Source organism: Lycium barbarum, chromosome 3 (assembly GCF_019175385.1).
Source record: "Lycium barbarum isolate Lr01 chromosome 3, ASM1917538v2, whole genome shotgun sequence".
NCBI classification, from domain to species: domain Eukaryota; kingdom Viridiplantae; phylum Streptophyta; class Magnoliopsida; order Solanales; family Solanaceae; genus Lycium; species Lycium barbarum.
In genome coordinates this window covers 104,270,892-104,297,822 of record NC_083339.1, presented here as the reverse complement: position 1 = coordinate 104,297,822, position 26,931 = coordinate 104,270,892, and the positions used below count along the sequence as shown (strand labels likewise).

Below are 26,931 nucleotides of genomic sequence, written 5' to 3'. Positions count from 1 at the left end.
TAACATTATCTCCCCCTTGGGATCATTCGTCCTCGAATGATGGTCTTGGTTATAATCGCGGTTAAATCTGAGACTCTATGGATGTTTGGCAGCGTTTATTCTATAACTAAGATACCTAAAACAAACTGACTGAGCCACATGATCACTGAACTGACTGAATGAATACATGATTACTAAACTGAATATCCACTGAACTGTCTGAATACTGAAAACATGGAGATTATACTATAAGGATCTAAATGAAAAGGTTAATTACCTTTAGCATTTTCTGCTTGCTCTTTAAAGAGATGGGGATATCTAGACTTCATGTCCTCTTCGGCCTCCCACGTAGCCTCTTCAACTTTCTGATTTCTCTTTAGTACTTTCACTGAAGCAATCTCTTTAGTTCTCAACTTGCGGATTTGACGATCAAGAATAGCCACTGGGATCTCATCATAGGACAGGCTATCTTTAACGATCAAGAATAGCCACGGATTTGGCATAATCTTCTGCCGAAGCTGTAGTCCTCACTTGCAAGAACCCTACAAGGTAAGCTTGTCCTACGAAGAGATCCCAGTGGCTATTCTTGATCGTCAAATCCGCAAGTTGAGAACTAAAGAGATTGCTTCAGTGAAAGTACTAAGGAAAAATCAGAAAGTTGAAGAGGCTACGTGGGAGGCCGAAGAGGACATGAAGTCTAGATATCCCCATCTCTTTGAAGAGTAAGCAGAAAATGTTGAAGGTAACTAACCTTTTCATTTAGATCCTTATAGTATAATCTCCATGTTTTCAGTATTCAGACTGTTCAGTGGACATTCAGTTCAGTAATCATGTATTCATTCAGTCAGTTCAGTGATCATGTGGCTCAGTTAGTTTTAGGTATCTTAGTTACAGAATAAACGCTGCCAAACTTCTATAGAGTCTCAGATTTAACCGCGATTATAACCAATACCATCATTCGAGGACGAATTATCCCAAGGGGGAGATAATGTTACACCCCGTATCTTAGAACTAGGTTAGACTTATGTCAACAGATCTTTAGTGGAAAAACTGAAGGTTTGAACGTTTTGCGAAAATGGTTGATAGGCCTACTTTGGGCAGCCATAAATCCTTGATTAGTTGGGAATTTGGGAAAGTACCCTTAATAAAAGTTGTAGTATGTAAAAATACCTTTCTAACGATATATGGACCAGGCCAATGAGAGATCGGAGCAAAGAGATATGATCGTCTCAATATGGCTAATAGTACGACACTTAAAATTCTATAGAATCGGCTAAGTTTTCGATACGTTTTCCTTACGGTCAAATTTAGTGCAAATCCGTTGGGCATTTGAGAAACCTTAAAACATGAACGTTGTAGCTCTTTGAAATATCTTTCCAACGGTATATTGTGGAGCCCAAACAGAGCTCTGTACAAGAATTTATGACCATTTTACCGAACACTGCATAGAATCGACACACGTTGCTTTTCAGGGCGCGTGCGTTGGCCCCGCGTCGCCGGCCGATCGCACAACTCTGAGTATCGACCTGCAGAATGTCGCGCGATGCAAGTGTGTCACGGACCCATCGCATAACAGGTCGTGTTTCGGGTTAAAAGTCGGAATTTCGCGTTTTAAGTTATATTTAACCTTGGGTTTATTTTCGTAACACCCCTAGTCACGAAAAATTACCCTAAAGTCAGGGAGAACAAGTCCCAAGCCTCAAGAACCCTGCAAGGTAAGTTTTATCATGATTCTAGGTTGAATTCAAGTCTCTAATCTCTTTCTAACTTGAGTAAACCCTTCTAATCAATAGAGTTGTGAGTGGAACATTATTGTTGGGCGTGGAAACCATAGAATCAAGAGGATTGAACGTCAAAAAGGTAATGTTTCTACAATCTAATCATTCATAATAGTGAATTGATGAGTTCTTGGGAGAATAGTAAATGGGTTTAGTAAAAAGAATTATACGAACTATAGTAGGGTTTTGAATTGTTGACTTGAGATTGTTATAATGATATGGGTGATGGAGAATGATGTTAATTACATCTAATTGAGATTTTAGAATCACCTAGAAATAATAGAATGGGAATTGGGCGAAGAAATACCATTAATGGAGATTGTGGAGCTTTATGCCCACTAAGTGTTTGATAAAATGCTTAGATAACCAAAGCATGAATATTATTGCTAATATAAAATCCCTTTGACTTGTATTGATATAGATCAAAGTTGAAAGGGTTGACGAACATTGTATTACGCTCAAAGGCTGGAATTAAGGTATGTGAGGCTAACTATCTACGTTAGGGATTATTCATGATTCTCCCTACGCCTCATTCTTCATACTTGTCAGCAATTTGACTCAGAATATAGTTTAGCCCTAGTTTCATGATATGATATAGCATTGTTATCTTCTAGGATTGCAGTTACAGAATTCGTTCATGGTTGTCACTTTAAACATCATGAACTCAGCACGTAATCTTTATAGACTTATGCATTGTTATCACATGAGTCTCAGTCAGTGTATAACCCGTTATTTGCATGAGTCCCATAATCAGAAACAGTTATCATGCTATTAGCTATAGCCAGTCTCAGTCTTGTAAATTGTTAATGTTGAACACCTGTATCTATATTTTTGGGCCCTAGGCCACAGTTTATGTATACGTATTGCTTGGGCCTGAGGCTATAGTTTTTGTGCACATTATTTGGGCCCTAGGCCACAGTTATATTTACAGTTTTACAGGTGATCCTTCATCCAGAACAGGGAGTACTTCAGCTTCTTGTTTTCCTGTTTAGTTCAGTTTCAATTTCAGTTCCAGTGTTTTATTGCTTCAGTTGCTTTACATACCAGTACAATTCAAATGTACTGATATCCCTTTTTATTGCTTGGGGGTCTGCATCTCGCGATGCAGGTAACGACATACAGGTTGACTATCCAACTACTTAGGAATGTTCGTATCAACTACTGTGGTGAACCCCAGTTTCCTTCAGGGCGATATCAGTCATGCAGTTCTCACAGCTTTCTAGACAATTACCTTTTTGTATTCATTAGAGGCTTCATAGACACAGTTCGGACAGTCAGATATTTGTTATGTTAGCCTTGTAGACAGTTATACTCAGTCGTTCAGTTGTTTTGGTTTAACCATGTTGGCTACTGTTAGATATGTTCAGATTGTCTAAGTATTTCCGCAATATGACATTTCAGTCAGACGTTTAGTAATCAGTATGTGTTAGTTTTATTTTATAAATTAGTTATGTTTTGGTATCACATGTTGATTTAGCCAGCCAGTTGGTTCGCTCGGTCACATGCAGTCAGGCACCGGGTGCCGTGTTACGTCTAGGCCCAGGTTCGGGGCGTGACAAAGCTTAGTGTAAGGCTTGCCTTAGGCAAATCCCACATCGGTTTAGGCGAATCCCACATCGGTTGGGGAGGAGAACGAAGAGTGCTTTATAAGTGCTTGGATACCTCTCCCTTGTAGACGCGTTTTAAAACCGTGAGGGGCGAAGGCTCCACAATTTCTACAAGCGGTGGCCTGGGCTGTTACAATTGGTATCAGAGCCGGTGCCGGGCCGGTGGTGGGGCAGATGGTCGTACCAAGTCAATGCTCCCTTCAACAGAGTTTCCACAAACTTTTTCAACAACACGGATTCAATTTCATCCCCTTCAACATCATTGCCTTTTATGGCACAGGTGTATGAAGTCACGTGTTCCTGAGGGTCCGTTGTGCCGTCATATTTCTGGATATCCGACATTTTGAACCTCTTCGGGACCAATTTCGGAGCCGCACTCGGAGGAAAAGGCCTCTGAATGTACCTCTTCGAATCCGGTCCTTTCAGAATAGGCGGAGCCCCCGGGATCCGGTCCACCCGAGAGTTATATGTTTCCACCCTCTTCTCAGTCGAGTCTACCCGCTTCGCCAATGTTTTGAGCATTCTCAGAACTTCGGTGGATGAACCTGCTTCGGGCCCATTACTCTTGACCATCCGTGTCTCGTCCCTTCTGGGTTCGGCAACACCTTTCGTCCTCTCCGGGGTCGTTTCATCATTTTTGCTTTGCAACTGGGCTATTGCGACTCCTTGTTCGGCAATAGCCACCCTCTGTTCCTGCAACATTTCAAAAATTAGACGTAAGTTAATATCGTCCGGGGTATCCGGCACTTTCCGGCCTTATGTCCGGGACAAAGTAATTGAATTGTGAGTATTTAAGGGATCGGTGGCTGGCGGGGCGGCATTCTCCTGATTCACGGTGTTTTGCCGGTTGAGGCCCTCCCTCGAATTAACGGGGTTTAGGTCAATGGGATCTGCTGGTAATCCCCGTGGCCCACTATTTTCATTTTCGGCCACAATCTCGTTGTTGTTGACGTGGCCAGATTGTCCATTGTTTGCCATTTAGTCCGTTTTCACAGAGACGAACAATAGATTTTTTCAATCCTAACGGGTAAAAGATAGAAACCAAGATCAAAGACCACTATTATCCTAGCCCCACGGTGGGCTCCAAACTGTTTACCCCGAATTTAGGTAATCAATTGAATTTATAAGTAAGGTATAGGATATGTGGATAAACTTTAATCTATTTTGGGTGGATCTGGAATATGTGTGGATTCGTATGCTATAATATATATGTATTAGTATATGTGTTATCGCCTTGAATAAATATGTTGATGTTGATGATTGAGCTAAGTTGTATTGAATGAATAGGCAAAGCTAAGAACACCACAGATTCGGACTAAAAGAGTGAGAGAGAGTGTGAGCTTCAATATATATTTTCTATTACAATATTCTTGATCTCGAAAAAGCTAACCCTTAAAAGTAGAGAAATGCCTCTTATTTATAGTTTTGCCTTATGAGCCTTGGATACAACATAAAGCCCCTTTAGAATAAAGAAAACCCTAAAAGGATAAGGTTGGGTCGTACGGTCTGATACCCGTACGATTGGCAGTACAATGTGGCAGAACGGTCTTGACGCGTGGCAATTTTGCAACTGATCATCTGGACTAACGGCCACGATCAACTCGGCCATGGAGAAACCGGACTAACGGCCACGATTAATTTGGCCATGGAGAAACCGGACCAAACGATTTCCTTCGCTTTCTTCTGATCAACCACTTCTAGTGCAATACCTCCGGTCCGAAAGAAAGTCTTCATGCTCGTGCTTGTTTCTTTCTTCCCTCGATTTTCGGTCTCACCGGTCTAGCATAAATCCGATTTTTACCGTATACACAACTCAAGCCTGAGAAACAGTGTTGTAAATCGCTTTCAATGTGGAGAAACGATGGGGAAATTTGTCTATTTTGAGTTTTCGTCGTAGTTGCCAAGGCACTCACTCTCTCTTCTCGTACCTAGTTTATCACAACTGTTGATGTTATTAATTTTAAAACTTTGCACTTGAAAAAAAGAATTTGTAAAATTTGTCCACATATTAAGTGTAACCGCGTAAAACTTAGTTAGTATACTTATTAGGAAGGAAACAAAATTGTACCAAACAAGTCAACGTCCAACCGAGGAAGTAAAGGTCGATCATTATAATGCTGATTGGTAATTTCCTAGTTACCCTTTACATAGTTATAAAAAAATAAAACCAACTTTTCGTTATGTTTTAGCTTGGCCTCAAAATAAGTGCTTGTCCCTATTTAATACGGTTTCTTGACTATTCAAAATCCCACTTATAAATAAGGTTAAATTTGAAAAACAAATTAAATAATACCTTTTTGATTATATAAGAAATTATTTATATAAGAAAGCTCTTGAGTTTTCTCCATCCCCGTGTCTATTCTCTATTATAGTATGTCTATTCTCTATTATATAGTATTATTCTCTAATTCTAAAACAAAGTATCGCAGAATAATAATGTGTCCGGAAAGTCTTGAATTCGAATTTCGAACACCCTTTTAGTCTTTTTATTAATTTTTTAATTTGGGTTTCTGAATTATGTTGGTTCATTTGAATTTCTGAATTTTGAGGTTTATGGGTTTCGACTTTTGAGAGATTCTTGGTGCTTTTGAGTTTTGAGATTTATGGGTTTTGGTAATTTCTTGATTATTTTGAGTTTTTGAATTTTGGGGTTTATGGGTTTTAAGGAATTTGAGAAATTTTCATTTTCAGGTTGGAGTCATCATTTTGTTTCAAAGAGGAAGTACCATTTGCACTGCGGCCGTAAAGTTTTGGACCTATGGAATCGTATTTGTACTAAATTTTGATCCGGTAATGAACATTTCTTTATAATTTTAAATGCGAAAGGGGTATAATTCTTCTATTTTATTATAAATTTGGAAGGGTGTGATTCCTTTACTTTTGAATGCGAAAGGGGTGTGATTCCTCTATTTTATTATAAATTTGGAAAGTGTGATTTCTTTATTTTTGAATGCGAAAGTGAGTGTGATTCATCTATTTTATTATGAATTTGTAAGGGTGTGATTTCTAATTTTTAAATCTTAAAACGGTGTGATTTTTCTATTTTATTATGAAAATGTGATTTTCTTATTTTTGAATGCGTAAGGAATGTGATTCCTTTATTTTTTAATGTTAAGTTGATGGCTATAAAATTTTATATTTTATTTTAAAAATAATGATAAATTTATTCTCTTGAAATTTTGAATTTGCCTGAAGAGGGAGTGATTACTTTTCTCCCTATTAGGAAAGGTCATTTGCCAGTCATGTCCCACGAACTGTGGCACACGTCCTTTAGAAGATACAAAAAGACATAGTGTGTGTTGTCACTTGTGAGCTTGTGATGACTTTGTGAGTCGTGATTTGCATTTAATATATTAGGTTTGAAAGTTCAACTTTGCCTTCTCGTCTAACAAGTCCCTCCTTCCATTGACTCTCTGTTCCTTTGCTTCCCAATTCCCATAGAACATTCAACCAAACCATAAAGAAAGGAAAAAAAAAAAAGAGAAATGAACTTCGTACTGAAATTTTACTCACTCTGATTTGACAAGACACTATTCTCTCACCCAATTAAAAGAAAAAACAAAATGAGAAAAAAATATGTAAGGACGAACAAGACCTTCTCAGTTTTTATTTTATTTTTGCAAAAAATGGTTGTTTGACCAAGATTGGAATACGTAGATTTGATTCAAGTATAAACCGTTACAAACATGTTGATTACAAAATATTATTGCTATTGTTATTTTAATTATTTCTTAATCAAATACAATGAGAGAATGTATTACGTGAGTGATGATACGATTTAATTCTAAGAACATACTTTAGGATATATGTTTGGTAAACAAGATCCAATAAAGCACCAATTTTAAACGTTACTTTGTTATGTTTGCGTAAGTGAAATGGGTCATGAGATATATATGTGATTCTTGGCTGGCAATAACGCAGAGGGTCAACAACTACCAAACTACCCTAATTAACTTTGTAAAGATGGTACGTAGTACGTAAGTAATAAATTTTTAAGTTATTACAACTTTGAAATAGTTTGAAAGTGCAGTAAATGTTGCAGTGCTAAATAATTTAAATCCTTTGATAAATAAACCACATGATGTGATCATTTAATTTAATGTAAGTAAGTAAGTTCTGGTTGGAAATTACTGTCATATCAACTTAAAATCTGGTTGAAAAAAGCCAAGATTTTTTTGGGACAAGAGCACAAGAGAGAGAAGAATATGCCAAATTAATTAGTGCAATTATAGAGAAGTTGGAAATAATAATTGGATTGACTGAACTGAAAAGTCATTTTATTTTCACTCTGCAAAAGGCGCTAAAAGACAAATATGATGTAATAATCTGATATGAATTGGCGGCATGCTTTTGAGAGTTGAATCTGAACTAGGAAAGTCTGACTCATGCTGGGGTAGTGGGTCATCTTATTTATATGTCATCTCATGCCTTCTGCGAAATTCTCAAACCTTAAATTACTCGTTTTTAATGTTAACCAACCAAATTTTCATAGTTCCTTTTGAATGACCAAAACCATGTCCATTTGTCCTTGTCTCTTTCTTCTTCACATGTCTTTTAAGGATTTCTTCCTCTGAAGTTGCCAAGAATTTGTAAGGATTCTTCCCTCAAAGGGGTCTTTTAAGTTTCTGATTTTCTTTATAAAAAAATTCCTAGGCATTTTCAAGAATTGTGTATTTGTGGATTGAGTTAGCACATGATTCCACTTGTGGGATTACACTGGGTATGTTGTTGTTGTTGTTGAGTTAGCACATGATGACTTCATAAGGTATTCAGAATAGTTTAAAGATTCAGTCTTTAACGTGCTTGTTCAGTCAAGGAAATGTTGGATGTGATGTGTTTTTTCTGGTTAATTTTCTGTTCCCAGTTTGCATTGATTTGCAAAGGTTAACTCAATTTCTTGCTAAATATATGAGTTTCAACTCCTTGATTCTGGAATTTTTCCTGTTTACTACTGTCATATTGGTTAACACATATCTGTGTGCTAAACAGTTCCTTTTTGTGTAATAGAGCCTTGACAGTCAGTGGTTAGATGATGGAAGAAAAGGATGGAGTGGTAACTAAAGTGGAAGGCGTAAGTTCTTTGCCTCCATTAAACTCTTCCACCATTGCAATAGCTATAAATGGTAAGAAAAAGAGCAAATATGTAGTAAGGTGGGCTTTGGACAAATTTGTCCCTGAAGGGAAGGTTTGCTTCAAGCTGTTACATGTCCGTCCGCGCATAACTGGTGTGCCAACCCCCAGTAAGTTGTTTTTCTGCACTGTGTTCTGTCTAAATATTGACTTATTCGAAAGCTTTCTGGTGTATGAAAATTTGCTTGCAGAGGACTGACTTACATAGGCTAGTAATTCAAGTTTAGTCTTTGTAATAAATGTAAGATGATTATAGATTTCAGTAGATTGATGAATTCCAAGAGTGTAAGTTAGGCCACAGTATAGAACATCCTTTTATTCTTGTGCTTTGGAAAACTTTGTCCATGATGACAGTTGATCTTGCATTTGAGGTGTAATGTTCATAAATATCTGATAAATTTGCTTCTGCATCCTGGAACAATGAGGTATGCTCTACTTTTTATTTTTGGATGATGAGGTCTTTTGGCCTTTTCTTGCTGGAGCATGCCATATAACCTTTCTTATCTAAATGCACTCCGACTTTGTGGCAATATAAGAGACATAGTTTTAATCCTTCTCGAACTAGACCTTCTTCAGAAACAAAAGGCAAAGAGCAGACAAACTAGAAAAGATAATAGCTAACAATTCCTTGATGATGCTAACGTGACTAAAGCTTCCTTCTCATATATTATGTCACATGAGTCCTTCATTTTCCTTAAGGTACCTGTGTCAAATATATAAGTAGTACTTTCTGCAGATTCTCGGAAATACACTAAATATTAGCATAAAGCTGCTCGTATCAGTGCCAGATGCTTCACACACTTACTGGATACGTCCTCTGAACGAGTCCATCTAACATGGTTCATATGCCAATTTTCTTTGTACACATCAGTTGTCATTAATTAAAAATTCTGGAAACAATGTATGGTATGATAGGATTATGACTTCTTTATTTATCCTTTCTTTAGTGGGAAGCTTTATACCTATTTCTCAAGTGCGGGATGATGTAGTAGCTGCTTTTCGAAAGGATGTCGAGTGGCAAACAAGTGAAATTCTGCTTCCTTACAAGATGTTATGTACTAGACGAAAGGTAAATATAATATCAGAAAAGTGGAAGATCTCCTAAAGTTAAATTGCTGATCACTCAAAATAACATGCAGGTCCAAGTAGAAGTTTTACAACTTGAATCAGATGATATCGTGAAAGCAATAGCACAGGAGGTCACCAAGCTTAATATCATCAAGCTTGTGATAGGTGCTTCATCTCGTAGCATATTTTCTAGGTAATAACGTTTATGCTCTTTTAAATTTTAATTTTGAGCTACTTTGCTGACACTCCAGGTGGCAATCTCTTTATTTTTATTTCATTATTTCTAAGGTATATATTGGCCTCAACACAGATTATGTAGTCCTTAATCCTTATTGCCACACTGCAAAATGGTGATAGTTAAGAAATGCAACTACCTGTGGGTATCTTAGAAGATACAACACAGAAGAGAGGGATGGCACCCAATATGGACAAAAAAGATTATTTACTAGACATCCATGCCAGCTTCATAAGATCCTTGTGGTCATTGACTTGTAAGATCAAAAGAAACATTGATTCTAGAATAGGGGGCATTCGTATGGATTCACTTCTGATGAGCTGTGAGATTCCCTCCCTGAAACAAACCTGACATTTTATCCCCTGCCCTTAGATCATATAATTGTTTCTTTCTGTTTGCAATACTCATGAAAAATAACCGAGTAGTCTTTTTCCTATGTGGACGAACTCTATAGAATTTAAATACTTAATTAGGACAGTGTCAAACCAAAAGAAGAATACAAGAAGTTCATATTATTCACAAGTCAACTGTAAAGCAGCTAACATTAGACGCCATGCAGCTATTCAAAATTTATATGAGACATATATGAAAATAAATAAAAGCTTCAGTTGTTGATGCCCCTAACTAGGCTGAAGAAGCAATAAGAAGTTTGCAAGTAATTCTGTACATGCCAGATCATGAATTAGATCTGGCATCTAGCATCAATGTCATTTCCTGTTGTAAGTTTAAACTTTTTATTTGATGTTTAGGGGACAAAGCTTATCCTCAAGAATCTCGGACAGTACTCCAACCTTTTGTACCATCTATGCTGTTTCAAATGGAAAATTGTTATCTGTACGTCCTTCTGATTCAGAGATAAATGGAAGCAGTTCGGCTGAAGATAGTTACACGAGCTGCTCAATCACCAGTTCAACAGGCCACACTTCAAGTTCACTAACAGGTAAAAGTTAATTGTTTGCATTTATTTCATAATTATATATGTTTCACCAAACAAAATACTACAAACTGTTGCCCAGTTTTGTGCACCTTGGCTGAACTTGTCGCCTTTGGGTGAGAACCTTTTTACCCCTTTTGGGGTTTATGTAGTTCTTTGCTCCATTTCTTGCTCCCTTGTTCTTCAGCAGCAACATGAATTCTCATTACCATCACCCCTAATGTTGGATGGAGCATATATTGGTTAGTACTGAATGTCTAGATGCTGTATTTGATGGCTCTAAATGAAAAAACATGGTAGCAACTGTTACTATTCCCTGCTGCACCTCTATTAATGCATGCCCCAGGATCGTGATAGCATGTGCTGGATCTTGATTGAAGAAGTATCTTTGTAATAAATCTTCTACTAAACAAGGAAGCAGTTTGTCCATTCTTAGAAGTACTCATGGTACCTTGTAAAAAAGGTTATATTAGGCAAGGTAATGTTTTGGGCCTTTTAATGAATCTCCACTCGAGCTGTTTTCATAGATTAGGTAGTCATTCAACTCTCATTACTTCATACTTATCATCTGACACATCGTGAATGGTGGTTTTTAGTTTGGGTGATTCATTTTAATATGCCTTCTGTTGAAAATACACAAGACTTTGTTGAAAGATTTATCCATTCAAAATTCAAAATATTTCTCCCTGGAATATGCCTATGAGTTAAGGATACATCAATTCATTAAAGAGTCTATTAATTAAAAAAAGCACATTGGTGATGGTTCACTATCTGTAATTACCCATCCCCACTGACCAGGATCATAACTTCATCCTTTGGATCTTGATCAAATTCACTCTCCGGCAAAATCTCTTCTTCCTTCACTCTGTTTCCTTCAAAAGCATTTGAAAGATTAATAAATTCTTGGATCTTCTATTTGAGTACACATTGAAGATTCTTTAGTATTCATGAGTAGTTCATTGCGTCTTATGAGTAGGACTTCGCTTTGCTATTTGCACCAAGGTAGAATGGAAGTCTACTTTGAAACAAAGCCTTCCATAGTTACTGGTTTTTCACATTCAAATTCCATACAACAACAACAACAACAACCCAGTGAAATCCCACATCTTGGGGCCTGGGGAGGGTAGAATGTACGCAGACCTTACTCCTACCAAGGTAGGATGGCTGTTTCACATTCAAATTCCATCTTTCTTTTATTATTAATTGTGATGCCTTGTCTATTGATTAAGTGTTTTTGTTAGTGTTTCCATATTTAGTTATTTTCTAACAATAAATTCCATTTTCTTGAGAGACTTCAAATACTAGGACATTTTCAATATGTGGGAGTAAGTTCATCATTTCTGCTTTTCAGAAAGGTCGGAACCAGACTCAAGTTCTTCATACAGTCACTTCCGTTCTCCATCACTACCGATGCAAAGATTTCAAGCTCTGTCACATATTAATCAGAACCTTCCTCATAGAAGAGCAAGTTCAAATGAATCAGTCCACCATAAAAACTATTCTCTTGATTTTGGAGACGGTGAGGATGATGTCAGTTCTTGTCCCCAAGGAACATCTCTTACTGATGGAGATGATCCTGCTTCTAGTTTTAGGAGCTTGGTAACTGACAACTATTTAACAGCAGATGATCAAGCTTCAATTTCAGGCGCTCAGACAGATTCATCGTCGGGATATGAGGTATATTCTGCCTCAGTTTGTTATATTCATTACTCATCAAATGGGCATAGATCAAAATTCTGATCAACTGATGATGACATGATTTCATTTCACTTACATCAGGCATGCTTCCTGTTCTTTTGGATCTGTCAAAAACAATCTAGTGCACATTCTAGACTTTTAACACTTTTCAATCTTCAAATGCAGGCGGACATCAATTTTGAGCTAGAGAAGCTAAGAACTGAATTAAGACATACTCGAGGAATGTATGCAGTTGCACAAACGGAAGTAATTGATGCTTCTAGGAAGGTTGTCACGACCCAACCCCGTAGGCCGTGACTAGTGCCCGATCTGGGCACCCGAACCCATCTATCAAATATTATCTCAAATTCTATTAACTCATTCTAGTATATGGCGGAAGCCGACAAGGCTTTATTTCAAATTTAGGTAATTTCCAGAAAAATTTCGGCAGAGTTTCCTTTGTTTTACGGACTATCCAATATACCCTGCACGCAGAAAATACCAACAAAAGCCACACAGGGCTAACCAAGCAATATATAAACATATGCGGACCGGCCGCCTCGGCGTATAGGATCGCCCAAACAACATATGCGGACCGGCCGCCTCGGCGTATGGGATCGCCCAAACGACATGTACATACATCCATACAGAAAGACCCTAACCCACAAACATGTCCACAGACCTCTAAACAGACCGACAGAATCATATGACGGGACAGGGCCCCGCCGTATCCATGAACGAATATATACAAATGCACTAATAAATATATATACCAAAAGTATAAGCTCCGGAAAGAGAGGAGCACTCCGAATAGCAGAAAGGGTGTCCTAAACAGGTGGATCACCAGGCTGTGCGTCTGTACCTGCGGGCATGAAACGCAGCCCCCGGAGAAGGGGGTCAGTACGAAATATGTACTGAGTATGCAAAGCAGAAGGTACAGAAATAAATCTGAACAATAATCGAATCAGATATATAGAAAGTAATACATATAAAAAAAATATCAAAATGTTTATTTCCAAAGTATAAATTATGCATAGGGCACAGGAAAATGTGGTCGCCCGCCTGTCGATGGCGCCACAACACAGCATAACACCAGAAAGTTTCAAATCTCCGAATCCCCGTCACACATCACAACACAGCATAACGCCATACACAGCATAACACCAAATATATGTGGAACCCGACCCTCTTTTGCGAGTAGCTCGGTGAACCATAAACACAGCATAACACCGGAGTATATCAAAGTGCGCACGACAACAGAACCGGCCCGGGAACCGGCGAAAGATATAACAGAACGCACGAATAGAGTCGTGAGTAGTCATATGCATAAAATCAATATCATAAATTCAAACATAAGCAAAATGATCATATTTGAAAATCGAAATAATAATCTTAACAAATTCTTTCAAATGCTCCCGAATTTCATAAAGGGAAGCCGCGGGACCCACGGACGGAAATTTACCCAAGTCGGGCCCGCTTATGGAAAACATACTCGTTATACGTAATGCAAACTTTTATAAAAATATATTGGAGCAATCCGAGCACTTATGTGAAAGATATGACATTCGGAAATTTCGAAGTTCTTTAAAGTGAAACCTTTTTGCGCAAAGTTCGGAAAGCGATTATTTCAAATACATAAAGGTTCATATTTCATCAAATCATACATAAGAGTGCCAAGGAACATATACGGATCATAACATGCTCGGATTTCGAATTTAGAATTTCCTTAAGGCTTATAATTTAGCCTATACAAACTAAGGCATGCCAAAAGAAAGAAGAGTTGCGCTTTACATACCTCGTACGCACTCCAAGATGGCCAATCTTAAGTAAATATCCAATCTACGCCTCAGGCTCCCCAAGGTCTACAAATATGCCAACGAATACCAAACATCAGCTAAGGGCACTTAAGCCATTCTTCCCAACTAACCATTAAATTCTACAGAAAATTCGGCAGCATTTCCCCTGTAAATGCTACCATCCCCGAGAATTCCACTCGGCTATATCATCAACAATAAATCCGAGAATTTAACTCGGCCAAAACATCAACAACCATACCAACAATATCAACAACCATACCAATAACATCAATAATCAATTCAAAACACATTCTAACATTAGTAACCTTCCTTTCAACATAATTCATCAACACTCATTTCAATTACGATTTTTCAAGTCGATATCGGCACTTGCATATTCACTACCAATTCAAGACCATTCAAGTGCAATTCAAAAGCATTTTGTACCATTCTACAAAATACACAAAAAAAAATCCCACCAAAACTATAATTCACCCGAAACCTCCAACCTTCGACACAAAATTCACAACACACTTTTCATCTTCCAATTTCATCAACTACAACCACAATTTGCATCTTAACAATTCCATTTTCATAATTACATAAAAACCATTTATCCGATTTCCCGCAATTAATTTCGTAGTTCCCATCTAACAATTTAGCTATACCGGGATGAATTTAAATATACTTAGGGGAGAATAAATCTTACCTTATATGCCAAGAAATGATCTTCTTCCGCTTTACTTTCCTTCGAAGAAAGCCCAAATTTAATAACGCGATAAAATAAAAACAACGATATCAAAGCGGTGAACGAAACTCGGATATTGTTCCTGAGAAATAGTAGAATTTGCTTCCTAAAAATAATAATTATGTTGCTACTATCATGAACTGCTCGTTGATGTAGCTAAGAGGAAATGACTGTTTGTTGCAAAAATATGCCTTTAGATAGCATTATACAGTGAGACAAGTAAAATGGCTAATTGCCTTTACACGTGCCAAACATATGGAATCCCCTTAATATTCATCTTGTCTACAACCTTACGTGTCCTTGAGTGTGGACATATTGTTGTCCATTTGTGAACCGAACATGTGGAGTATGTCCACATTAATGATTATTCAATAAACCCAATTAATTGTTTTACTTCCACTACAATTCTAACATTTGGTCAATCACACACATAATTAATTTTTTGATCTCAGTTCACTTAAATAATAATCATTTTTAACACACTTCACATACTCATTATCATAATCATGTGGTATAATCCTAGTCCATAGCCTCTTTATATCTAAACAAATATTATTCTCAACCACCGTCGTCATACTTGTTAAGGCCTAAATTATATCGGGACTTCTTTCTTTATATACAAGGCCTTTTTGCACAAGTTTTTTTTCAATTCCAATTATATCACTTTTGGTCCTAAATTTTCCTAAGTGTTTAATGTCAACAATTTTCATGCACAACTTATCTCTCAAAATAAAATCAAAGGCCAAAAGTCCCGACTTCAAATCCCGGAATGGTCTTGGCCTTAAATTATCATAGTTAATCCGGGTTGTCCCAATGTATAAAAATACGGGACGTAACATCCTCCCCCCCTTAAGAACATTCGTCCTCGAATGTTCGATTTAATGTTACGGATATTACTCAAATTCGGGGGAGTTTCTTTTTGAATAGCATATATCAATTTCTTACCAAACAATGTAACGAATTTAAAAATTCAAATCACCTGTAACCACACCTGGTGGCGCCTCCTGGTCCTGTCGGCTGGCCAACGCATATATGCGGTTCGAGGGACCGCTAGAACCTGAAGCACCGCCACGGCCTCGACCGCGACCCGCCTGTACCGGCATACCTCGTCCCGCAGGGCGCATGGCTGAGGGAGTAGAAGATGAACCCGCGGCTGATCCCGTCGGCTGAACTGTACTACCAGAACCACTTGCCATTGGACAATCACGCATCATATGGCCCTGACGGCCGCAAGAAAAACAGGCTCCCGTAGCTCGGTAGCACTCTCCTGGATGAGATCTCCCACAATACGAACACCGAGGCATAGGTGGCCTCGCCTGGCTGGAACCTCGGCTCACCTGTGAACCTGGAGCCCTGAAGCTCTGGCCTGCTCCTGAGTATTTGGCACTATCAAATCCCTCTCCGGTAGACTGCGGGGGCGCACTCTGCGCTGGCTGAGAAGACTGTCTAACATACTGTTGAGGCTGCCCGCCTTGAGGCTCCCCAGAATACCCAGCGGACCTGGCCCTCTTTGGCGGCCTCCTGTCCCGATCTCTGCTGGAATAATCAGCTCTATGTCGGTCCTCCATACCCAGAGCATAAGCCTGTAGTCGGGCAATATCCATGTCTGTCTGCAATGCCACCGCCATACAGCCATCAATCAAGTAGCGGTCTAACCCCATCACGTATCTGTGCATCCGATCGGCTATATCTTCTACTATGGTAGGTGCGTACCGGGCCAGAGAATCAAACTCCATATTATACTCACGAACACTCCGACCCCTCTGCTGCAGATGTAAAAATCGGTCAACCCGCGCCCGCCGTAACTCTGGGGGCAAAAAGTGGCGGGTAAAAGCAGCCACGAACTCGTCCCAAGTAGCTGGGGAACCACCCTCACCCCTAGATAGCTCCCAGGACTCATACCAGTGAGCAGCGACATCCCGTAGTCTATGCGAAGCCAACTCAACAGACTCAGTCTCTGAAGCCCTGACCAAATCTAGTGAGCGCCGCATCCCCCGAATAAAGTCATGGGGGTCCTCGTCGGGCTTAGACCCGTAAAACTCTGGAGGGCCACATAATAGAAACTCTCGAACCCTCAGGCTGTCACGCCTATCGTCATCATCATCATCTCTCCGCCCGCGTCTGCGAGCCTGTCCCGCTACCAGAGTGGTCAATAACTGCACAGCCTCTCTCAGTGTCCTGTCCTCCGCCCCTGGCTGAGGAGCTGGAGGCGCGGGAGCTGAAGCCCCTGGAGCTAATGGTGAAGCTGCTCCAGACTCCTCTGACGATGAAGACGTAGCAGAGTCGGCTGGCCGGGACGTAATATCACGCATCATCTGAGCAAGGGTCCGAGTACCCTTCTGAGCCCGGCTGGTCTCTCCTACTACGCCCTTTTTCTTCTGGGCGGTTGTCGCCTTTTTCGGAGGCATCACTGAAAGAAAAACAACAACAGATCAAAACAGAATCATCCTAATAGCACAGTTCTATCGCACGATCTAAGATCAGAAGAAAATACAACATCCTAAATGTCTTGTAGCCTCCTGTTTATAGATGTGGTGCACAACACACCGATAAACAAGACTCTACTAGACACGATCTGTGGACACTCCGAGGACAAACCGCTCTGATACCACTTTGTCACGACCCAACCCCGTAGGCCGTGACTAGTGCCCGATCTGGGCACCCGAACCCATCTATCAAATATTATCTCAAATTCTATTAACTCATTCTAGTATATGGCGGAAGCCGACAAGGCTTTATTTCAAATTTAGGTAATTTCCAGAAAAATTTCGGCAGAGTTTCCTTTGTTTTACGGACTATCCAATATACCCTGCACGCAGAAAATACCAACAAAAGCCACACAGGGCTAACCAAGCAATATATAAACATATGCGGACCGGCCGCCTCGGCGTATAGGATCGCCCAAACAACATATGCGGACCGGCCGCCTCGGCGTATGGGATCGCCCAAACGACATGTACATACATCCATACAGAAAGACCCTAACCCACAAACATGTCCACAGACCTCTAAACAGACCGACAGAATCATATGACGGGACAGGGCCCCGCCGTATCCATGAACGAATATATACAAATGCACTAATAAATATATATACCAAAAGTATAAGCTCCGGAAAGAGAGGAGCACTCCGAATAGCAGAAAGGGTGTCCTAAACAGGTGGATCACCAGGCTGTGCGTCTGTACCTGCGGGCATGAAACGCAGCCCCCGGAGAAGGGGGTCAGTACGAAATATGTACTGAGTATGCAAAGCAGAAGGTACAGAAATAAATCTGAACAATAATCGAATCAGATATATAGAAAGTAATACATATAAAAAAAATATCAAAATGTTTATTTCCAAAGTATAAATTATGCATAGGGCACAGGAAAATGTGGTCGCCCGCCTGTCGATGGCGCCACAACACAGCATAACACCAGAAAGTTTCAAATCTCCGAATCCCCGTCACACATCACAACACAGCATAACGCCATACACAGCATAACACCAAATATATGTGGAACCCGACCCTCTTTTGCGAGTAGCTCGGTGAACCATAAACACAGCATAACACCGGAGTATATCAAAGTGCGCACGACAACAGAACCGGCCCGGGAACCGGCGAAAGATATAACAGAACGCACGAATAGAGTCGTGAGTAGTCATATGCATAAAATCAATATCATAAATTCAAACATAAGCAAAATGATCATATTTGAAAATCGAAATAATAATCTTAACAAATTCTTTCAAATGCTCCCGAATTTCATAAAGGGAAGCCGCGGGACCCACGGACGGAAATTTACCCAAGTCGGGCCCGCTTATGGAAAACATACTCGTTATACGTAATGCAAACTTTTATAAAAATATATTGGAGCAATCCGAGCACTTATGTGAAAGATATGACATTCGGAAATTTCGAAGTTCTTTAAAGTGAAACCTTTTTGCGCAAAGTTCGGAAAGCGATTATTTCAAATACATAAAGGTTCATATTTCATCAAATCATACATAAGAGTGCCAAGGAACATATACGGATCATAACATGCTCGGATTTCGAATTTAGAATTTCCTTAAGGCTTATAATTTAGCCTATACAAACTAAGGCATGCCAAAAGAAAGAAGAGTTGCGCTTTACATACCTCGTACGCACTCCAAGATGGCCAATCTTAAGTAAATATCCAATCTACGCCTCAGGCTCCCCAAGGTCTACAAATATGCCAACGAATACCAAACATCAGCTAAGGGCACTTAAGCCATTCTTCCCAACTAACCATTAAATTCTACAGAAAATTCGGCAGCATTTCCCCTGTAAATGCTACCATCCCCGAGAATTCCACTCGGCTATATCATCAACAATAAATCCGAGAATTTAACTCGGCCAAAACATCAACAACCATACCAACAATATCAACAACCATACCAATAACATCAATAATCAATTCAAAACACATTCTAACATTAGTAACCTTCCTTTCAACATAATTCATCAACACTCATTTCAATTACGATTTTTCAAGTCGATATCGGCACTTGCATATTCACTACCAATTCAAGACCATTCAAGTGCAATTCAAAAGCATTTTGTACCATTCTACAAAATACACAAAAAAAAATCCCACCAAAACTATAATTCACCCGAAACCTCCAACCTTCGACACAAAATTCACAACACACTTTTCATCTTCCAATTTCATCAACTACAACCACAATTTGCATCTTAACAATTCCATTTTCATAATTACATAAAAACCATTTATCCGATTTCCCGCAATTAATTTCGTAGTTCCCATCTAACAATTTAGCTATACCGGGATGAATTTAAATATACTTAGGGGAGAATAAATCTTACCTTATATGCCAAGAAATGATCTTCTTCCGCTTTACTTTCCTTCGAAGAAAGCCCAAATTTAATAACGCGATAAAATAAAAACAACGATATCAAAGCGGTGAACGAAACTCGGATATTGTTCCTGAGAAATAGTAGAATTTGCTTCCTAAAAATAATAATTATGTTGCTACTATCATGAACTGCTCGTTGATGTAGCTAAGAGGAAATGACTGTTTGTTGCAAAAATATGCCTTTAGATAGCATTATACAGTGAGACAAGTAAAATGGCTAATTGCCTTTACACGTGCCAAACATATGGAATCCCCTTAATATTCATCTTGTCTACAACCTTACGTGTCCTTGAGTGTGGACATATTGTTGTCCATTTGTGAACCGAACATGTGGAGTATGTCCACATTAATGATTATTCAATAAACCCAATTAATTGTTTTACTTCCACTACAATTCTAACATTTGGTCAATCACACACATAATTAATTTTTTGATCTCAGTTCACTTAAATAATAATCATTTTTAACACACTTCACATACTCATTATCATAATCATGTGGTATAATCCTAGTCCATAGCCTCTTTATATCTAAACAAATATTATTCTCAACCACCGTCGTCATACTTGTTAAGGCCTAAATTATATCGGGACTTCTTTCTTTATATACAAGGCCTTTTTGCACAAGTTTTTTTTCAATTCCAATTATATCACTTTTGGTCCTAAATTTTCCTAAGTGTTTAATGTCAACAATTTTCATGCACAACTTATCTCTCAAAATAAAATCAAAGGCCAAAAGTCCCGACTTCAAATCCCGGAATGGTCTTGGCCTTAAATTATCATAGTTAATCCGGGTTGTCCCAATGTATAAAAATACGGGACGTAACAGTATGCTTAGGCAACAATGACTTTTAATATTCAACTTTTTATGTCTGATTCATATCGTATAGTGATCATAAACCTGCCCACAAACAGATAAAAGAGCTTCACAAGCGTCGGTTGGAGGAAGACGTCAAATTTCGGGAAATTTGTTTGAAGGAGGAGGAAGTTAAAGAGTTAGCACGAAAAGAGAATGAGAAGTATGAAGCGGCAAAAGAAGAAGCTGATTATGTGAAGGACTGTGCTGAAAGAGAGGCTGCACAAAGAGAAGAAGCAGAATTACTAGCCTTACGTGAGGCAAAAGAAAAAGATAAGCTTGAGAATGCCTTGACGGGTCAGGCACATCAGTACCAAGAATTCACTTGGGAAGAGATCATATCTTCCACCTCTTCATTCGCTGAAAATCTTAAAATTGGTATGGGGGCATATGGAACCGTTTATAAGTGCAGCTTGCATCTTACTACAGTCGCTATCAAAGTTCTTCACTCTGAGGGATCTCACCTGACGAGGCAATTTCAGCAAGAGGTATGACAAGTTAATGAATAAAAGAATGACCAAATTGAGTTAGCTTGAGATTTAAAAGAAAAAATTACTTCACTTAGTTGATTATTTTATTTTTGTGAAAAGGTATACTTTACTTAGTTGATAAGTGGAATCCTTTTCGCAAGCACTTGGGTTAATTATATTTCCTTACACCTATTGGTGACAATTCTCACATTTAACAATCTTATTTACCAACTTTGCAAAATGTTAAATTGATACAAAGTTACTTGGAAAATTTGTTCACAACAATATGTATCAATTCTAAACAAGTCGGTAACTATATGAATTCTCACTGCTGCATTTACACTCAACTCATGTCATATCATATCACATCCAACTTTAATTTGTTAACTAAGCAATAATTGTAAATCATGTATAAGATCCACCACTCAAGTATTATGACTAAACACAGAAGAAAAGATACTAGTTAGTACTATATTTAGATTGATGAAAGATGCAACTTTCAATGTGGAACTGTTTAGCACCAAATACGAAGTAACTTCGAAGTGTACTTGTACGAAAAGGTGGCCACTACATTTACAGGAAACCAAAATACATTTGGTCATTTTCAGTATTGAAGTTCTTAAGCACTAAGATAGTTATAACTTATAAAGCAAAAAAGGCTGATAGATAGTTTTGCAAAAACCAGCACCACCATATTTACAAGAACCCAATATATGCTTGATCCTTTAGATGTACATAAAATATACAGCTTTCACTTGCTTATCCCATAAGTTTGGTCACGGAAGTTTGAAAGCTCCTGCTTCCCCGGACATCATTGTCATCAATGTGGTAAGAGAACAGGAAACACTTTTGAATTTCTAAATCTGTTGCTTATGTAGTCTTTGACACTTGTTGTTAGTTCCCTTGATAAAACTTGCTTCTTTTACCTAGTTAGTCATTCAAATGGAATTGGTCCGTAGGTGCGAGAATGTCATGATTGAAAGTGATAAAAGGGGATGAGGTAGACCTTGTACCATTACCATATGTTACTTATTTTTACGCCCAACCATGTACTGGAAATTTATTTGGAAATGATTTTCCATGATAAAGAAAAAGAATAGTCAAAGCGAAAGTTTATTAATTGATGGATGTCCTTAATTTTACGAAAGTTGAAAAAGATCATCAAAGAATTCTTCTTAAAGAGTAGAATCTTCAATGTCATCAATGTAATAAGAGAACTAGCAATACATCCCTGGATAAGGTGTTGTTTGTTCTCTTATTGCATTGATGACAATGATGTCTGGGGAAGTAGGAACTTTTGAATTTCCATGACCAAAACTCATGGGATAAGCAAGTGAAGTTGTATATTTTGTGTACATCTAAAGGGCCAAACATAGATTGGGTTCTTGTAAATATGGTGGTGCTGGGTTTTGCAAAACCATCTATCAGCCATTTTTCCATTATAGAGTATAACTTATCTTAGTGCTCAAGCACTTCAATACTGAAAATGACCAAATGTATTTTGCTTTTTGTAAATGTAGTAGCCACCTTTTCGTACAAGTACACTTCAAAGTCACTTTGTAGTAAGTAAATATTTTGGTGCTACACAGTTCCACATTGAAAGTTGTACTTTTCATCAATCTAAATATAGTACTAACGGGTATCTTTTCTTCTGTTTAGAGTCATTGTAGTTGAGTGGTGGACCTTATACATGATTTACATTATTGCTTAGTTAACCCCTTAAACTTGGTTGATATGACATGAGTTGAGCGTGAATGAAGCAATGACGACAATTCATATAAGTATCGACTTGCTTGTTAACAAATTTTCCAGGCAACTCATTATCAATTTAACGTTTTGTAAAGTTGGTATTTCAGATAGTTAAATGTGAGAATTGTCACCAATAGGTGTAAGGAAATATAATTAATCAAGTTCCTGCAAAAAGGATTCCATTTATCAACTAAGTAAAGTAAACCTTTTCAAAATCAAATACGTAATATTTTGTTAGCTTGAGATTTGGAAGACCATTATGCATAGGGTACCTACCAATATTAGTCCCCTCTGTTTTAGAATTCTTAGGATCTGCTCTTTTGGTTTTTCAGCTGGAAATATTAAGCAAAATTAGTCATCCACACTTGCTAATCCTTCTTGGTGTGTGCCCCGATCGTGGTTGCTTAGTGTATGAATTCATGGAGAATGGTAGCTTGGAGGAGAGGCTCCTCAGGAAACATGATACACCTCCGATTCCATGGTTTGATAGATATCGAATTGCATGGGAAGTGGCCTCTGCCCTTGCCTTTCTTCACAACTCCAAGCCAGATCCAATTATTCATCGTGATCTAAAGCCAGCAAACATATTGCTTGATCGTAATTTTGTCAGTAAAATTTGTGATGTTGGCCTCTCAACTATGATTAATTCAGACACTTCGTTATCCACCATTTACAAAGACACAGGTCCTGTGGGAACACTTTGCTACATAGACCCTGAGTACCAAAGGACCGGAATGATCTCTCCAAAATCTGACATCTATGCATTTGGGATGGTTCTGTTGCAGTTGCTAACATCAAAAGCAGCAATGGGACTTCCCCACATTGTTGAGACAGCGATCGATAAGGATAATCTAACTAAGGTACTAGATTCAGAGGCTGGTAAATGGCCATTAGAAGAGACAAAGAAACTAGCAATGCTAGCACTTAAATGCACAGAGCTTTGTCGAAGAGACAGGCCCGATTTGAAAGGTGAAATTCTCCCAGCATTGGAGAAATTGAAAGAAGTTGCTGATAAGGCTCGAGATTCTTCCTCAACTACCCGGCCTCCTCCTCCTAACTACTACTTGTGCCCATTACTCAAGGTGTGCTATTCTTTGCTTCCCTTAACTATCACAATGTCATGATGATGATGCACATTTGATGTGGCACGCAATAGTATCAAAGAATCAAATGTTATGTTCTATAAGTTTCTCATCTTCATTTCTAAGGCATGGTTGGTTCTTTTGTTGCAGGATATAATGGAGGAACCTTGTGTGGCGGCTGATGGGTATACTTACGACAGGAAGGCAATAGAAACATGGTTAAAAGAGAACGATATATCACCAATGACAAACCTACCATTAGCTCATAAGAACGTTCTACCAAATTACGCACTGCTTTCCGCGATTCTGGACTGGAAATCAAGAAAGGCTGGAAATATTTGGATTGTTTAGATAGATCTTTGTGAGACTTATAGTCTAGTTGAACATAGCTTACCAAATTTATATCCCTTCACACAGTGAACCAGCCTATAGATTTGGATGTTTCTCTGTATGTAGCATATAACAATGTTAGAAGCATAAAAATATGTGAGACAGTAAGAGAAGAGTTGTGCCCGGGGGCGGGGGGCGGGGGGGTGGGTGTTTGTGAAAGGTTGCATATGAAACTATGTAATGACATGCATCAGTCTTGAATTCCTCTTGTCATCAGTGAAGCTGCAATTATCGTGTTGAGACCTCCTTTAATATCAAACAGTGTGTTCTTTGCAATATCTCCATGAAAATTTGGCATTTTATGGAAAAGACAGAATTTTAATCCCACAAGAAGCAGCTTGGACTTAATCTTGCCTCCTATATCCACGGGATATATTGGGATTCCCATAACATATGCTATAAAGATTCTAAAACCAAAGCCCACGTGGCCAGGCATGATCATCCAAAATTGCTGTAGGACCTAATTTTCCTGGGATTGTAGTTCAATCGGTCAGATCACCTCCCTACCAACACGAACGTTGTGGGCTCGAGCCCAATCAGCCTGATGGATTCAATAAATATATCTCTTCATCTCTCCATTTTCTGTGAAAAAGGGAGACAGGGAGCATACTTCATTCCCAACAAGTCATCTGCTTGACCTTGATTCAATCTTGTTTGAACATAGGCAGATCTAAGATTTATACTTAAGTTATTAGCATAAGCTCATACATATGGGTTCAGATCTAATATTTGTTGATATTTTAGTAGGTTTTCAAATGTGTGTGTGTGTGTATATATATATATATATATATTGATAGATTATGTAAATATTAGTTAGAATACTTTGTAGTCTGCTATTTTAGGTTAGAATAATTTGTATATTTTGTAATCTCCTATTTTATGTCAGAATAATTTGTATATAAATCAATTCAAGGAATGAAAGGAAACACGAAAAATATTTCCTACATGGTATCAGATTAGGGTTTCTTTCTTCTTCCTCCTTTCGCTACGCCCTAGTCCCTCTTTCTTCTTCCTCTTTCCGTCGCCCTTTTTTTTTCCGCCATGGCCGACGCAACTACCACTCCGGCTAAGCCCTCGTTCCACTCGGCCCTCGCGGTCTCCAATATCAAGAATCATATCTCTGTTACTCTTGAGATGGAGAACTCACAATACGGAACATGGGCCGAGCTTTTCAAAATTCATGCTCGTTCTCACAAGGTCCTTCATCACATCATTCCTCCACCCAAAGGTAAGGAGAAGCCAGCTCCCAACACTGATGAGGAAGTCGAATTATGGACGACCATTGACGCCACCGTGCTTCAATGGATATATTCGACAATTTCGAATGATCTGTTAAACACCATCATCGAACCAGACGCTACTGCCATGGACGCTTGGGTTCGCTTGCATGATATATTCCAAGATCATCAAACCTCTCGTGCGGTGACTCTCGAACAAGAATTCACGACGACTCGTATGGAGGATTTTCCCAATGCCACCGCCTATTGTCAACGACTAAAGAGCCTTGCGGATCAACTGAAAAACGTCGGGGCTCCCGTGACGAATAGCCACTTTGTCCTTCAACTGGTTTCGGGTATCACTGACGCGTACAAAGGGGTCGGGACATAAATTCTCCATGCAAAGCCGCTCCCCCCATTCACAGAGGCTCGGTCTTCCCTTGTTTTGGAAAAACGTGAACTTGCGGCAATGGTGTCTCATGGGTCTGGTTCGGCTATGGTAGCCATGATCGACGACGCGCCACTGCCCTCGGACAACACAAGCTCACGCCGAGGGAAACCCAAAAATTCCCGCGGCAAAATTCTGGAACTGGTCGTAAGGGAGGCTCTGGCCGCGGTTCAGGCGGCGGAAAATTCACCGGCGAACGCGGTGGTTCAGCCCGTAGCAGTGGCGGTCAGCAGCCAGCGAGCTCCCCTTTGCAGCAGTGGACTGCCGGCCAGTTTGGTCACTGGCAGTGGGTCCCGCAGCCTCGCTGGGCTGCTCCTCCCCCCTGCCCGTACCCGACGACTTCTTGGGCTCGTCCCCCGCCTGTCCCGCCACGACAGCAGGGTATATTGGGCCCTCCTCTAGCCGAGTAGCTCTACACGGCAGCAGTGGCCCCTCATGGGTCGTATGTTCCAACCGACATTGAATCAGCAATGCACACCATGACCTTGAACCCCCCCCCCCCCCCCGATCAAAATTGGTACATGGATACCGGGGCCACTTCTTATATGACTTCCTCGGACGGTAATCTCTCATCTTATTTTAACTTGAGCAATCAAAATAGTGGTATTGTTGTGGGAAATGGTCATTCTATTCCAATTCGTAGTTGTGGTCATACTAGTTTGCCTCCCCCAAACCCCCCTTTATCCTTACGGAATGTCTTACATGCTCCTAAACTCATTAAGAATTTAATTTCAGTCCGGAAGTTTACTACTGATAATTCTGTGTCTGTTGATTTTGATCCATATCAGTTTTCTGTGAAGGACTTCCAGACGGGGATGGCACTAATGCGGTGTGATAGTCGCGGAGATCTTTGTCCAATCACCACCATCAAATATCCAACCACCACTCC

The 26,931-nt window shown here is 39.2% G+C and overlaps 2 protein-coding genes across 10 annotated transcripts; one reads left to right on the top strand and one right to left on the bottom strand.

The window, feature by feature from the left end:
- The first annotated feature begins 7,725 nt into the window (after positions 1-7,725).
- On the top strand, positions 7,726-25,081 carry LOC132631680 (U-box domain-containing protein 35-like). Of its 5 annotated transcripts, XM_060347352.1 has the most exons (11): positions 7,970-8,129; positions 8,372-8,604; positions 9,442-9,563; positions 9,634-9,755; positions 10,547-10,737; positions 12,083-12,250; positions 12,356-12,408; positions 12,595-12,696; positions 20,746-21,174; positions 23,238-23,987; positions 24,138-25,081. In XM_060347352.1, the coding sequence occupies exons 2-11, from the start codon at positions 8,394-8,396 to the stop codon at positions 24,336-24,338; spliced, it is 2,349 nt and encodes a 782-aa protein (XP_060203335.1). In that variant the 5' UTR covers positions 7,970-8,129; positions 8,372-8,393; the 3' UTR covers positions 24,339-25,081. The 5 variants fall into 5 exon arrangements, with proteins under 5 accessions (XP_060203332.1, XP_060203335.1, XP_060203331.1 ...); XM_060347349.1 differs by lacking the exon at positions 7,970-8,129 and adding an exon at positions 7,726-7,953 and having other exon boundaries at positions 12,083-12,408; positions 24,138-25,077; XM_060347348.1 differs by having other exon boundaries at positions 12,083-12,408; positions 24,138-25,077.
- Positions 12,690-20,625, bottom strand: LOC132631681 (uncharacterized). Of its 5 annotated transcripts, XM_060347353.1 has the most exons (6): positions 19,782-20,587; positions 19,072-19,138; positions 18,050-18,138; positions 15,932-17,362; positions 14,204-14,270; positions 12,690-13,270 (listed from the first exon to the last, which is right to left on the bottom strand). In XM_060347353.1, the coding sequence occupies exons 4-5, from the start codon at positions 17,358-17,360 to the stop codon at positions 14,248-14,250; spliced, it is 1,452 nt and encodes a 483-aa protein (XP_060203336.1). In that variant the 5' UTR covers positions 17,361-17,362; positions 18,050-18,138; positions 19,072-19,138; positions 19,782-20,587; the 3' UTR covers positions 12,690-13,270; positions 14,204-14,247. The 5 variants fall into 5 exon arrangements, 3 of the variants coding, with proteins under 3 accessions (XP_060203336.1, XP_060203338.1, XP_060203337.1); XM_060347355.1 differs by lacking the exon at positions 19,072-19,138 and having other exon boundaries at positions 19,782-20,625; XM_060347354.1 differs by lacking the exon at positions 14,204-14,270 and having other exon boundaries at positions 15,944-17,362.
- Positions 25,082-26,931: the final 1,850 nt, after the last annotated feature.

Coding starts and splice junctions, on each gene's coding strand:
- LOC132631680 (XM_060347350.1), top strand. CDS start 8,394: ATGATGGAAGAAAAGGATGGAGTGGTAACTAAAGTGGAAGGCGTAAGT. Junction 12,697..20,745: donor TAATTGATGCTTCTAGGAAG/GTTGTCACGACC, acceptor GCCCACAAACAG/ATAAAAGAGCTTCACAAGCG. Junction 21,175..23,237: donor CGAGGCAATTTCAGCAAGAG/GTATGACAAGTT, acceptor TTGGTTTTTCAG/CTGGAAATATTAAGCAAAAT.
- LOC132631681 (XM_060347355.1), bottom strand. CDS start 17,360: ATGCCTCCGAAAAAGGCGACAACCGCCCAGAAGAAAAAGGGCGTAGTA. Junction 14,271..15,931: donor GCCACCAGGTGTGGTTACAG/GTGATTTGAATT, acceptor GCATATTTGTAG/ACCTTGGGGAGCCTGAGGCG.